The sequence below is a fragment of the Myodes glareolus genome, chromosome 12, assembly GCF_982192425.1.
Source record: "Myodes glareolus chromosome 12, mMyoGla1.1, whole genome shotgun sequence".
In the NCBI taxonomy this organism is placed as follows: domain Eukaryota; kingdom Metazoa; phylum Chordata; class Mammalia; order Rodentia; family Cricetidae; genus Myodes; species Myodes glareolus.
The window spans coordinates 14,433,897-14,448,091 of record NC_142037.1 but is presented as its reverse complement, the minus strand read 5'-3'; the positions used below and the strand labels follow the sequence as shown (position 1 = coordinate 14,448,091).

Below are 14,195 nucleotides of genomic sequence, written 5' to 3'. Positions count from 1 at the left end.
GCCTTTTTCAAGTTATTTTTAATTTTAAGGCTTATAAAATTTTTAAGTCAGAACCCCAAAATTACATTAAGGAACATTATACCAGAAGGCACTCACCCAATAAAGGCACTACAATCAATAACCCAGCACCTTATTGGCGTTTTACTAATAACCCTGGGTGTTCTATTATGAAAAAAATATCAAAAACATCATTATATGGATGATTCAAAATATCAACCTTTAAAATACTCGGTATATTTTTAAATTCCAACATAATATAAGCTACAGAACTGAGAGAAGATGATAAATTTAGAGATGGTCCTGCTCGTGTTTTTAGATGGGTAACCTAGCAAACTTTGAGATCATCCCGGGATGGTCCTTGTGTACCTAGACAGAAGACAAATCTCAATGCTGAATCTGCCACAGGGTGTGGCCCTAACATCTGTAAGCCCAACACTCAAAAAGCCAAGGTAGGAGGGTTTCCATGAATCCAAAGCCAACCTGAGCTACACAGTGAGCGCCAGCGCCAGGTCAACCTGGGCTACATAGTGAGCGCCAACACCAGGCCAACCTGGGCAACATAGTGAGCGCCAGCGCCAGGTCAACCTGGGAGAGAGTGAAACACTGATGTAAAATAGTCTCACGTAAGGAGGCTGCAGAGATGGCTCAGAGTTTAAGAGCAACAGTTGCTCTTCCAGAGGTACAGGGCTTGATTTTCAGCATCCTGATGGTAGCTCTTGCAGAGGACTCAAGAGCCATTCCCAGCACCCATGCCAAGTGGCCCACAACTGCCTACAACAAGCCAGACATCCTCTGCAGGCGCCTGCATTTACACGTGCACATACACACAGATACATACATATATACTTAAGATAAAGGAAAGCTTTAAAAAATAAAAACACAATCAAAATAAAAATGGGCTGGGAAGACAGTTCAATCAGTAAAATGCTTGCAATGCAAGCACTCAATTAAAAAGGCAGAGTAGTGTGTGCTTGTCATCCTGGCACTGTGTGTGTGTGTGTGTGTGTGTGTGTGTGTGTGTGTGTGGTCCGAAGATCTCTGGGCCAGGAAGGCCAGTCAGCTTCATTTACTAATACACAGCAGCAAATGAAAACTTAGAAAAGCACACCAATGCCATTACTCATTTCAGACACTCGACCCACAAGCAAAATTAGTTATGAAAACAGCATGACAGCAGATACAGCAAGCCCTGGCTGCCGTGAGCTGAGGCACACTGGGATCAAGGCTGACAGGTATGCACAAAGGACTCGGGACAAGGCCCAGCAATGCCACTCCTTACCAAAGAGAAATGGGAAACTATGGCCACACACGTTTACGGCAACCCTAGTCACAATCTCCAAACATTGTGAACAGCTCCAATGTCTTCAACTACTGATAAAACTATAGCACATATCCAAGCTGGCTGGTGGTGACACACATCTTTAATCCCAGCACTTGGCAAGCAGAAGCAGGTGGATCTCTGAGTTTGAGGCCAGTCTTGAGGTCAGCCAGCTCTAGAGAGCTATAGGACAGCCAGGACTACATAGAGAAACCCTGTCTCTAACCATCCCCTACATAACACACACACCACACTGTAGTACACATCCATTCCACAATAAAAATTATTGACATGTTCAAATTCAAAAACCAGGTTTAATGAGATACACCAGTATGTTCCATTTACATGGCTCCCCAGAAAAGGCAACCCAGCAATGGTTTAAGGACCTCACACTGGGGAGTAGGCTGACTATGGAGGAATACCTATTTCTATTTACTGATTATGGTAGTTGAACATGACTATGAATTTGTTAAACCCAGAACATTACATTCAAGGACTATTTTTGCTTTATGTAAATTATACCTGAGAAAGCTTGCATGCTAAGAAACATGGTAAGGCTAGAAATGTAACTTAATTGTTAGAGTGATTGCCTCCCACTTAGAAGACCCGCATCTGATCGCTAGTATTACATGAACTGGGTACACAGACACACACCTGCAAACCCAGACTTGGGAGGAAGTAGGATCGAATGTCCAAGGTCATCCTCAGCTACCCAAGAGCTCTAGGCCACTTTGCTGCAGGAGACACTATCAAGAACAAACAAAACCAGCAGAAGTATGAAAAAGTGCTGGTACACAGTGATTCCAGTCTAACACAGTAACTCTGATAACAAACTATGTGTTTCAAGATGAATTACAATCTAAGAAGTAAATGCTGGAGAGATGGCTCAGCGGCTGACCAGGGTTCAGTTCCCAGCACCCAGATGGTGGTTCACAGCCATCCCTAACTCCAGCTCCAGGAGATCCAGGCATGCACACGGTGCACACACAAAGCCAAAACACTTACATGCAATAAATTTTAAAAAACTTAAAAAGATAAAAGGATTATTTAAAAACAACTTGCAGACTAATTACTTCAGATAAGGCATTAATATACTTGGATATTAATGTTTTCATAAAATTATTAAATAAAAATCCTATATCCATGACTGAAGGTCTGGCCCAGCGGCAGAGTAGTTGCTTAGTTAGCATCTGTGAGGCCGTGGTTTTGAGTCTCCACATCAAAATAAACAAGGAATCTGAATACATTAGCTTTTTTCCTCAAAGTACTTTCATGAGTTCTGAATAGGCTGTTTTCATGTGCCAAGAAATAATTTTACTTCATTCCTTTATTATAAATGAATATAAAGCACCACTCTTATAAAACAGATTAAGTAGGGAATTAATTTACCACTGCCTATAAATTTTTCAAATCCCTGAAATACCATCATCCACTTATTGTTCAATTACATTTTCAGAAATCTTGGGAAAAGGGTGGTTAAATAGCTCTTTGTTACATTACAGAGGCAGGTGTGTGTTTCAAAGTGCAGGGAAGAGCAAAATGGTACCTATTTTTCTTGCAGCTTAGGAGATGAGAACACATAGTAATCCCAAACTAAACTCCTTTTGAGGTATACAATTCTCTCTCACAAATATGAAACTAAGTGTTCTCACTGTACTTTAGATACCTTTCCTCCACCAACAGTATATACCCAGAGACTTTCAAAGTGGACAAAATATATTCACTATATTTTTATAATACTAACAGCTTTTATAAAGCACTTCAATGTTTAATAACCTAGTTAGGTCTCAACAAAACCTATGAGAATTTGTCTTTTCAATTTTTTATTACATCTATTCTTGAGCATGTATGTGTATGTATGCTCCCTGAGTGTGCGTGTGTGTAGGTCAGAGAACAACTTTTAAGAGTCAGTTTTCTCAAAAAAAAAAAAAAAAAAAAAAAAGAGTCAGTTTTCTCCTACCATATAAGTACGGAGAACTAAACTCAGATCATTGGGCTAGGCAGCAGGTCTTTACCTGCTGAGGTGTATCACTGGCCCTGTTTACTTTTTTGAGACAGGGTCTCATGGAGCCCAAACTGGCTTGCAGCTCTTTATGTAGCCAACTCTGGACTTCATCTCCTGGGCTCACAGGCATGGACCACCACGCCTGGTTTAAGAACTTTGGTTTTTCCATTTTAAAGAAGTCAAGACACACTCAGAAAGTTGGATTGGTTATTCACAGATCACAAATCGGGAAGTAGCAAGGTCAGATGTTGAAATCAGATCTTTTGGCAAACAGACAACACATTCTTTTCCTACTGATCTGTGCATTGATTAGCATTTAAAATAATCTGAGGACAGCTGATATTAGGGGTAATCTATAGCCAATGATGTCTGAGAATGTTATTAACACTGCTGGGTGCAGGATGCCACTCATGATAATCCCTACAGTTGGGAATTCAAGGCAAGGCGATCATTTAAACCCAGGAATTGCAGGCCAGTCTGAACATAAATAAGGAGAATCCAATACAAAAAGAATATTAAGATCAAAACCTCCCCAACTGCCTAATAATAATCTGAGAGTTAAACTGAATGTAAAGATACAGTCTGTGAAAGGGAACTTAACAAAAATACTGAGTCCCACACTGAAGCCTTTGCTCTGGAAGGTAAAGAGGTGTCCTAACACAGGCTGAAGTCCAGAAACACTGTTCTTCTACGTGCATCTCAACTGCACACGCTCTTTCAACTCTGCACTTCCTCATTTGGTGTATTAAAGAATAAGAGGCCAATTTGGCTACAATCAATGCTACTGGAACAAGTAAAATCTGAATATATTTGAATATGGGTTTATAACAGATGACAGTCTTAAATCAATATTATATTTCCTGAATTTGATAAAATGTACTCTAATGAATTAAGAGCGAAGCCTTCATTTTTAAGCAGTATGTGCTTGAGTATTTAAAGACCGGAGGCTATAAGGGCAACAACAGGCTCCACCAGTCCCAGAAGCTGTGTTTTCCAGCAATGAAATCAAATGACAAGGGGACGGAGCTGAAGATCAGAACTCCTCACTGAGCCCTACAAGTTTTTAAAAGATGAGCCGAAGACTAAAGTTAAAAGTTGCAAGTGTTTTCTTTTAAGTGACAAAGACTTTTCTAACAAGGTCTTTTGTAAATATCTGAAGAAATCCAAGTCCAGCCTTTGCCCCTACCTGGAATCTAACAGACTGCTCAATTTTGTAGAAACCTGGGGCATAAAACATGGCAGAGGGAAAGAAAAACCTCGGCAAAGGCACCACCTTTAATCTCAGCACTTGGGAAGACAAAGGCCAGGTCGACCTAGAGCCTGTACTTATTATTTTTTTTTTTAAGGAAACAAATACCACAGAATACACCCAACAAAATAGCTCATATTTTATTAAGGTTTGTACAGAGTATAATAAAATTTATACTGTCCTCTCTTCTTAAGGAGCTTAAAATTAAAAAAAAAATCTTAATATCTTGTTTTGGGATACATGCATACCACAGTACAAGTGCGAAGTTCAAAGGACAATTTGTAGGAGTCAGTTATCACCCGAGTTCCAGAAAGTGACCTCAGGTTGTGGTTGTCACGCTTGGCAGCAGGAAGGTCCTTTACCTACTGTGAATCATTTCTCTTGCCCAAAGAACTTGCAAGTTTTCAAAGAAACATAAAATCCAATACTGAATTCCTACGGATCAGTCACGGTATAGAAACACTGAGTATAGGCTATCAGATATATCTCTAGGATTCAGTTTACTTTATTGATTTCCCAACTGCTCCTCCCACCCACCCAAAGACTTGGAAACATGCCTTAGAGCTGGGTGGTGGTGGCACATGCCTTTACTGCCAGCACTTGGGGAGGCAGAGGCAGGTGGATCTCTGTGAGTTCTAGGCCACCCTGGTCTACAAGAGCTAGTTCCAGGACAGGCTCCAAAGCTACAGAGAAAGCCTGTCTCAGAAAGTGAAAACAAACAACAACAACCACCATGCCTTAGAACCCTCACACACTTGGGCTGCCATGTCTGCATTATGTAGACATTTACATTTCCTGCTTCAAAGGGGGAAATGAGATTTTCCAGCATGGACACCATTCTACAAAGTTAAGTCTTCCTTCCTCAGGGAGCCATATGCATGAGGATGGGAAGAGAGCGGTCCAGTGATGTGGTCTCTCTCCCAACCTCTCACTTTAGTGTAAAGTACTTTGTGTAGTAAAGTCCCTAATGTGAGCTAGCACCTTCATCCTGAACTCAACAAAACTTACTTGTAGAGTTTCTGGAGGAAAAACTAGCTATTTGCATTTCTGGGAGGTGCAATAAATGAACACTTAGAAATTACTTTGAAGCTGGGCGGTGGTGGTTCACACCTTTAATCCCAGCATTTAGGAGGCAGAAATGGCCCACACTTTTAATCCCAGCATTTAGGAGGCACAGACAGGCGGATCTCTGAGTTTGAGGTCAGCCTGGTCTACAAGAGCTAGTTCCAGGACAGGCTCTAAAACTACAGAGAAATCCTGTAAAAAAAAAAAAAACACACACACACACACACAAAGTTTTGAAAAACAAAACAAAACAAAACAAAAAAAAAAAAGAAATCACTTTGAGTAATGCAAGCTAATTTCACAACTTAATTGGATAATGGGACTCCTCCTACACCCCCCTTTTTGAGATCAAGTCCTAACCTTGGCTGGCTTGGAACTCACTGTGTAGACCAGACTGGACACTAACTCAGAGACTTACCCACTTGCCTCTGCCTCCCAAGTGCTGGGATTAAGGGCATGCGACAAACAACCAGGCCCAGCAATCTTTAAAATGTTTTTAAGTCAACTCCATTCATTTCTTCTTTGTTATACCTGAACCCTGAAACTTGAGTTTTTGGTCTATATTACCTGATGTGACTTAACTTCAGACTCAGAAGAAATTAGTCCTGAAGTCAATTCCTTCTTCCCAGCTCAGAAGCTGGCTGTCGGGCCATCCACTCAGTATCTCTACAATATTATAAACTCCTTACTCACCACTGAAAACGAGAACTTTTAGAATCGTCTAAAAAGATTGTTGTTTTTCGAGACAGATTTTCCCTGTGTAACCCTGGCTGTCCTGGAATTTGCTTTGTAGACCAGGCTGGCCTCGAACTCACTGAAATACTTCTGTCTCTTCTACTGAAGTTCTAGGGCCAAAGGCATGTGCCACCAATGCCTGGTTCTAAAAAGACTTTTGTAAAGTAACCCTAAAATTCAGTAAACAAAAACTCAGGCAACCCTTAGCTCAGAGTACCTAGAATAAAGGGAAGAAATCAACCCAGTTAAGCATCCCTTTGGTCCTCAGAGCCCAATGCTGACTGGATTGCTGACTCCCACAGGTCTGGGTCTGTCACTGTTTTCCAGGGATCTCCAGAGGAATCCCATCCAATTAAGCCTCCTTTCAGAATTTATTTTTAGATATAATTATTAAATTGTATCCTCTTTTATCTTATTTTTATAATCCTTATCTCTGATAATCATTTTTTTTCTAAAAAAAAAAAGGAGCCAGGCATGGGTAGCACTGGCGAGGAAAAGGTAAGCAGAGCTTGAGAGTTTGAGGTCAGCCTGGTCTACAGAGTGAGTTCCAAGACAACCAGGGCTACACAGAGAAACCCTGTCTTGAAAAAAACAAACCAAAACAAAAAGCCCCACCCTATACATACCAGTATCTTAAAAAAAACAAAGCAAAAAAAAAAAAAACCAACCCACATTATACAGGGCAGTCACAGCAGTGTATTCGTGGATCCTAGTACTTTGGAGGCTAAATTCAAGGTCAGCCTCGGCTACACAGTGAGTACATGAGACGCTCAACACATGTCATATACCTGCATGAAAATGTCCTCATATAACAACACATGTCATATACCTGCATGAAAATGTCCTCATATAACACAGTACAATTTATAACATACACAATAAAAATGATTTAAACTATACACATCTAAAATGTTAATTTTATTAAAAACTGTAGTAATAGTTAAAGCATTCATTATGGCTTTTTAAAGGGATGAAGAAAACAATTTTTCACATATACTGAGGTGTACAATAATGTGACTGCCTAGGATCAGCCTACACAGCGTCATGATAAAAGTCTTAAGTTCCTAAAGCCCACATCCTATCACAACATACACTCCTTGTTTTCTTTTAAACATCTAACGCAGAAAGATAAATGTACTCTATACTAAGATGTGAGAGACTTTTCAGATATGTGAATTAAAGAATCAGGTTTCAATAACATTCTCTGAAATGCAAATGTTCTTTTTTTAATTAATGTTAAACAATATGAGTTTTACTGGCCAAATACATAATCGGTGTTTAAAACAGAAATCTCCTGATGTGTCTGAAACTGCCACCTTAGATGAATGATAAGGTATAAAAAGAGCCCTACTTTTATTGAATGCAAATGTTCTTTATGAAACACTGAAATCCAATACAAAGGTATCACTAAGGAAGCATCATTTACCCTTTTGTCTCGGTCTGTTCTCAGAGGAACATTGTAGCTGCACAATAAACCCTACTGTATGGTTGCTCCCTTTTCTGTACACATGCATTCTTGAGGACCTAACGACAGCCAAGTACCCTCCAGAGTTTCCACACTTAGCGCATCAAAGGGAGGGTTCATCCTGGGATCTATGAACTCTAGGGAATCAAGGGGTGACATGAATACTGTATGGGGAAGATAGCTTTGAATCATGAAACCTTTGGTTATCATATACTCTCCAATGAGCGTGAAAAGGCTAGCAGATAGGCAGTGCAAGCCTGAAGATACAGGGTAAGGCTGCCTGCAGTATGTTGTCATTAACTAGTCCATGGCCACATAGCCTGCTTTTGCTACATGCCCAGTACTGCAGTGCAATGAAGACACCAGACGCTGCACCCTCTCCTCTCTGCTGCACCCTCTCCTCTCTACAATGACCTCCATCTCTTATCTAGACTCTGTAGGCTGCTCTGATCTACTCAGCCACTGCCGACAAGCAGCCACTAAGTCTGCCCATTAATACCTTCAGTGATAACAATGCAGGACTTCAGGTGGCAGCCCAGTCCCACTTTAAGACAAACCTGATAAGCTACAGATTCTTTTCTAATTTAAATGGCCTGATTTGTGGACATTTTAAAATGGCCCTACTCTATGTACCTTTCAAAAGTTTGCTGAAAAATATCTCCTATTTGGAACTTGAAACAGAGAGGAATCAGTCCTGGTTCAACTGAAGAAAGGTAAAAAATTTCCAGCTGCTCCTTTTAGCTTTTTTTCCTATGTAATTAATCAGCGTCAGCATTATTTATTAAGATTATAGTTATTCAAAAACAACCTCAATCATGTCTACAAACAGCTCATCTCCTACAATTCTATTTATAATTGTGATATCATAACAGTCAAAGTGAAGTAAATATAGTAGAAATCATTATTTATTCATTAAAACCTTTTTTTTGAGAACTTCAACTCATCTAAGTCACCTTTAACAGATCCTTTATTGCATGATTTTTAAAAATCACAATGTAGAGCTGGGCTCTGAGCATGGGTAGGGAACCCTTTTAATCTCAAAACTCAGAGGCCAGCCTGGTCTACACTGCAAGTTCCAGGCCAGTCTGAGCTACATAGTGAGATTCTGTTTCCAATAACAAGAACAAAAATTAGCTAAATTTAAAAGTACAATGTATTAATAAGGTCTGTCTATCACACATAAGGAAATCTGATAGAAATGACTGCTTCCTTGTCAAAATGTAACCTCAAGTGGAGGTGGACAAAAAAATGTTAGTAAATATTTTGCCAACAGTGATTGATTTACTTAAATCAAATAAAAACTGTAAACTGACAGTTACTTGGTTAAACCAGCAAAATCGAATTCTTAAGAGGCTCCTTGGGAGCTCTTTCTTGGGCTGTCCCTAGAGTCAAACAACGGACCTTGTAGAGGAGAAGGCCCCCTGCAATGAGTTCCTCTTTGGTCCTTCAATAATTAAATTCCCTGCAGGGGCAAAAAGCAGGTTCACCTAAATGAACTCAGTCTAACTTCTGAAATTGTATCAGACTATTTCATTTAAGTTTATATGGTAAAAATACAGCCCCCTCCCCTTTGATAAGAAATACATTTCCTGAGAAACAAATATCCCTTACATTTCCAGGATGACCTGAAGCATGAATTGTTTAAAACCAACCAAGCCTGCCTAAAATGACACCCCACTACAAAACAACTTAGCACAACTTCATTAAACACAGAAGCAAGCACCACAGCCCAGAAAGGCAGTCCTTTGATAAAAGCTCTCCTGATAAAATCACCCATCTTATCTAGTCAGTTGATTTGGCCCGGTGAAAATGGTCTGACTGGTCACGAAATGCATAGGGCCAAGTTTTCTCAAATATCTTGTGTGGTCGCCCTTCCAATCGGAGTCAGAATCAATCGACTACTATGTGTACTGAAATTCTGTCAACCTCAAATTAGTTTAGTAAAGTCTTATTTTAAAAAAACGAAGTTCTTTCACGGGCTTAATATAAAACTAAATGCTCGAAATAGCTTACTTCCAACTCAATATAGATACCAAGTTTGTCAAGCACTGCCCCACCCCTCGTAAGAGCGGATGAGTGGAACATTTCAGGGCACTCCATCACGTAGTCCGGCTACAGAAACTTCATGACCGACGCAATTCGCACAGTCTCCCCCTAAGCACCGTTATCAACCCAGGTTCAAGGAGGGTAAGACCTGGTGACACAGCCCTAATATCACAGTCGCAGCTTTCACCTGCATACTCTCCTCGTAGCTTCGTCCCGGGAATCCGCAGTTAAGTATGTGGTAAGCTCGAATCACTACTTTACGCAGACTCGAAATAACAAAACAGGACGCAAAGCGGAGCAGATCTATGCGCCCTAATACTAACAGATTTCGCATTTTAAGCACAGCACACGCCGGGTGCTAGGAACTCCCAATTCCACCCCTCCCCCCGCCGCCTTTTCTCCCCACCCCCCTCCTCCCATGCTGGGAAGTCTTTATTGGAGGCATCTGGGGTGCTACTCACCGAGTTTCTCCACCAACTTCAGCATCACCCCTCCGATGTGCACCTCTCCGGTCACTCTCAGGGTGACATCACGGTTCAGGTCCGTGACATGGACGCTCAGTTCCCACGTTCCGTCCGCGTAGCAGCCATCTGGCATCCTTATCCCGTCCAGAGCCATGGCTCCTTCCTGCGAGCGCGGAGGAAATGGCTCTCGTCAGCGTCACTCCCCCAAAGGAAGACAAACCCCACTGACTCCGCTGCGCCGGCCGCGGCGAGGGAGAAGGCGGAGGAGCCGCGTCTACGCGCGCACACCCGAAGGCGAGGGGCGCGGGCGAGACAGCACCCAAAGTCCCCGGCCTCCGCCCGCAGCGCCCGCCTAGCGGACTCGGACGCCTTCACCTGCCGCCGCTGCGCCCGGGCCCGCCTGTCCGCGCCCCGGCCCGGGTGACCGCGCCGCGCCCTCCGCGTCCCGCTCCTCCCGCCGCGCCCCTCACCGTGCTCCTCTCGTCCGGCTCCCGCGGCAACAGACGAGGCCGGCGGCGCCCGTGTCGCTGCTCTGAGGGAAGCGAAGCCTCCCGCCGCCGCTAATGGAGTCCCGGCACCCGCCGCGGCCCCCGCCCCACCCCCTCTCCCCGCCCCGGCCCCCGCCCCGCAGCACCGCCCGTAGCCGGCCGGCCTCCGCCCCCTCCTCTCTGTTCTCGGCCGGCCGCGCTCCCGCGGGGGCGGCGCGCGCTCTGGCGGGGCCGGGGCGGCGCGCGCCTCGGGGGAGCGCCGCGGGGGGAGGCGGCGGCCGCAATCTCGGCCCTTCTGAGCGCTGCCCTTTTATGGAAATGAAGGACCAGGCACAGGGATGGAATCCAACATCCGGGCTCTCGGGCTGCGGAGCTGGGGAGGGGGGCAGGGGCGCGCGCTGGGCCGAGGCGGCGCCTGCAGCGGGGTCTGGGCTGCGTGCGTGAGAAGCTGCCGCGGGAAGTTCCCAGGCCCGGGACGTGTGCGGGGACATCGCGCCGAGGAGCTGGGGAGAGGAGTTGGGGTGCAGAAACTTTACGATGTCTGTCTTGAACATCCCATCCCACAAAAGCAGGAGAAAGGCCAGAGGGGCGAATGAGTCACAAAAGTTGCCTGGCAAGCAGGGTCCCGCCAGACCTCGGCTCCGCTGGACCCCCGGGCGTGGGCGAGCATTCCTACGCCTCGGACCCAAGCGCCCGCCAGATGCCAGATGCCCCTGCGCTCCCGCGGGAAAAGCGGGAAAACATCCCCTCCCGGCAGTGGTTTGCCCGAGACCGCTTCTCTACCCTCGCCAACTGTTTGCGCGCACTTGCGACTTTTCATCCTCGACTTAGAATATTAAGTGGTTTGGATGCACGCACATTGTCTTCCTCACCCTCTGCCGCACCTCGAAGAGATCTAAGGAGCTTTGAACCGGTGTTCACAAAGGGAAGACCTTTACCTGTTGAAGACTGAGTGAAGATCGAGAACGGCCCACTCCCACCTTCCCCACTAAACGTTGCACTCTGTTAAAGGGAACTGTTCAGAATCAGCAAGCCAGGGAAATTGCCTCCTCTAGCAAATCCATGGCTCAAAATTGTTTAGGTCAGGAAGACTCAGATAAGACAGACTGTAAAAGAGCGTGGTTTTAAGTCTCTTGGACTTCTTGAAGTGCCTCAGGCACTTCAAAGGGGAGTCTACTGGGCAGATAACCCTTTGTTCATCGACAATACCTTCAGAAAGGGGTGGGCACCCCTAACGGAGTGAAAGTGGAGAAATTTAGTCAAATGCCAGAGGTTTGGGGGTGGAAACAAAAGGGAAACCACTCTCCTTACACTGGCTATTCATCATGGAGGAACTGATGCCTCTCGCCAGGCTTGCCACTATCGTTATTTCTACGGTGCAAGGAGTTGACTTGGAATCAGTGTTGTTCAGGCGGGAGAAGTGTTGATGGAAACATGGTGTTGGGAAAAACATAGGAGAATTTTTTTAATGATGTGGAGAATTACTTGCTCGAGTAAAAAAAAAAATCTGTACAAGCCAGGAATAGTGGCACAGCACTCTGGAGGCAGAGGCAGGTGAATCTCTGAGTTCATGGCCAGTCTGGTCTGTCTAGTGAGTTCCAAGACAGCCAGGGCTATTATAGAAATTCTTTCTCAAAACAAACTACAAACAAAAAATCTGTAGAAAACTGTATGCACATGAAGCTGTAAAATCAAAAACTCACTTATTTGAAAATATATATATTTAAAAAAAAAAAGGACTAGAAGGAAATCCCGCAAATGTTAATTTGTGTTGGAGCCATGAGGAGTTTTGTTTGGTTTGGTTTTAGTCCTTCTAGCAACTCAAAACCTGCCACATTGTGGACTTTTCTGTCATCACTAAAACTGCATTCAATGTCACATCCTCTGCAGGATGGACAGAGTGGCTAAGGCAGTTACTAGATTCTCGGGCAGGATTTTCAGATTTCTTTCCTTGTCTGTGAATTTTAGCAACTTCAAATAAAGTTATGTAATCTGTACATTTACAGATAGATTGGTCAAAGGCTATAGAAAACATACTGGTCCGATATCAGAGAATGGGTGATCTAGCCGGAGAGAAACCTGATTATGAAGGAAATCCTGTGTGAAGATTTCATTCATCTGTTTGTTTCCTCACCTTATCACCAAAAAATCTGTGGCCTGGGCTGGAGAGACGCCTCAGTGATTAAGAGCACCCACTGCTCTTCCCCGAGAATTGGGGTCCAGTTCTCAGCACCCACCTCACAGCTGTCTGTAACTCCAGAGTCTAGCACTCACGTAGACATACATGCAGGCAAAGCACCAATGTAATGCAAGGTAAAGGATGAATAAGCTAGATGGCAGTGGACATTAGAAGTGGCGCAAAAGAAAAAGGTGCGTATGGGTTGGAGGCTTAGAAGGTTAGGGCAGAAAATTAAAATGGAATCAGGAATGAGGCCCAGATTTATTCCTAATGACCTGTGTGTGTTCCGGTAAGCCTGGAATGACTAGTTTCTCTAACATGTCTTTAGAACCAAAAATATCCTTGTCCTTTCTGAATATTCCTTTTTCTCAAACTTGCTGAAGCCAAGTGAGGTGGTTCATAGCCCTGTAATGCCTCAGCTTCCACATTCTAACTATTTCCCAGTAAGCTATTTTCTGAACAACCTTCCACTATAGGATGTGTCACTTGGACGACCATGCTTCCTTAATCTACTTCACTAAGTGTTCCCTACAATTAGTGATGGGGGGGTTAATATTGTAAATAACTGCCCCATTTAAATTATAGTTTTGAAAGAGACTTTATGCTACCTTAAAAAGCCAACAAACTGTTTGAATGGTATAAAGCACCGGGAGGCAGAGACCCTTGGTCAAATACATTTGGAAGAATTAGGGTGGGTGCAGCTGGTTCTTTCAGGCCTTCACTTTGAGTATTTCAAGCTGTTGCTGCTTTGAAGATTAAAGAGGAGCCAAAACTCAAACCTTTGAAACTAGGACATTTCCCCCTTCTAGTACAACAAGTGGGATCTTCAAGTGCATTTCTTAAATATTTACTTCTACCTAATTTTCTCTAACATATTTAAATGTAGTCTGTTATCTGAACACCCCCCTCCCCAAGCCTCTAAGACAATGCAATACTTGTGGTACTTACATCATGCTGAAAAGGAGCCGAGAACTCCAGTGTTTGGAAGAACAGCTCAGGCTTTGAAAGCAGCAATATCCAAATAAGGTACCAAGCACTGGACTTCGATTTAGACTAAATGATACCTCGCAGATCTGTCCTCGGATGCAGCCCTGGACTTGGTAATCCTCAGGTTGCCTTCGGCTTTTTATCTGAACCTCCCCCGTGGTGTACTTTCAAAGTTATTTGAGTATTGATACAAA

The 14,195-nt window shown here is 43.6% G+C and overlaps 1 protein-coding gene across 6 annotated transcripts in view; it reads right to left on the bottom strand.

Annotated features, from left to right (window-relative positions):
* Fermt2 (FERM domain containing kindlin 2) overlaps window positions 1-10,972 on the bottom strand; it is a 79,115-nt gene extending 68,143 nt beyond the window's left edge. For 4 of the 6 annotated variants that reach the window (XM_085698468.2, XM_085698469.2, XM_085698470.2 and 1 more), the window contains exons 1-2: window positions 10,818-10,972; window positions 10,345-10,510 (exon numbers count right to left, since the gene is read on the bottom strand). In XM_085698468.2, the coding sequence (XP_085554594.1) occupies window positions 10,345-10,501 (157 nt within the window). In that variant the 5' untranslated portion in view covers window positions 10,502-10,510; window positions 10,818-10,972. The remainder of the gene's footprint in view (window positions 1-10,344; window positions 10,511-10,817) is intronic. The other 2 variants (XM_085698471.2, XM_085698473.2) reach the window with 1 other exon arrangement.
* Between the last annotated feature and the right edge of the window lie 3,223 nt (window positions 10,973-14,195).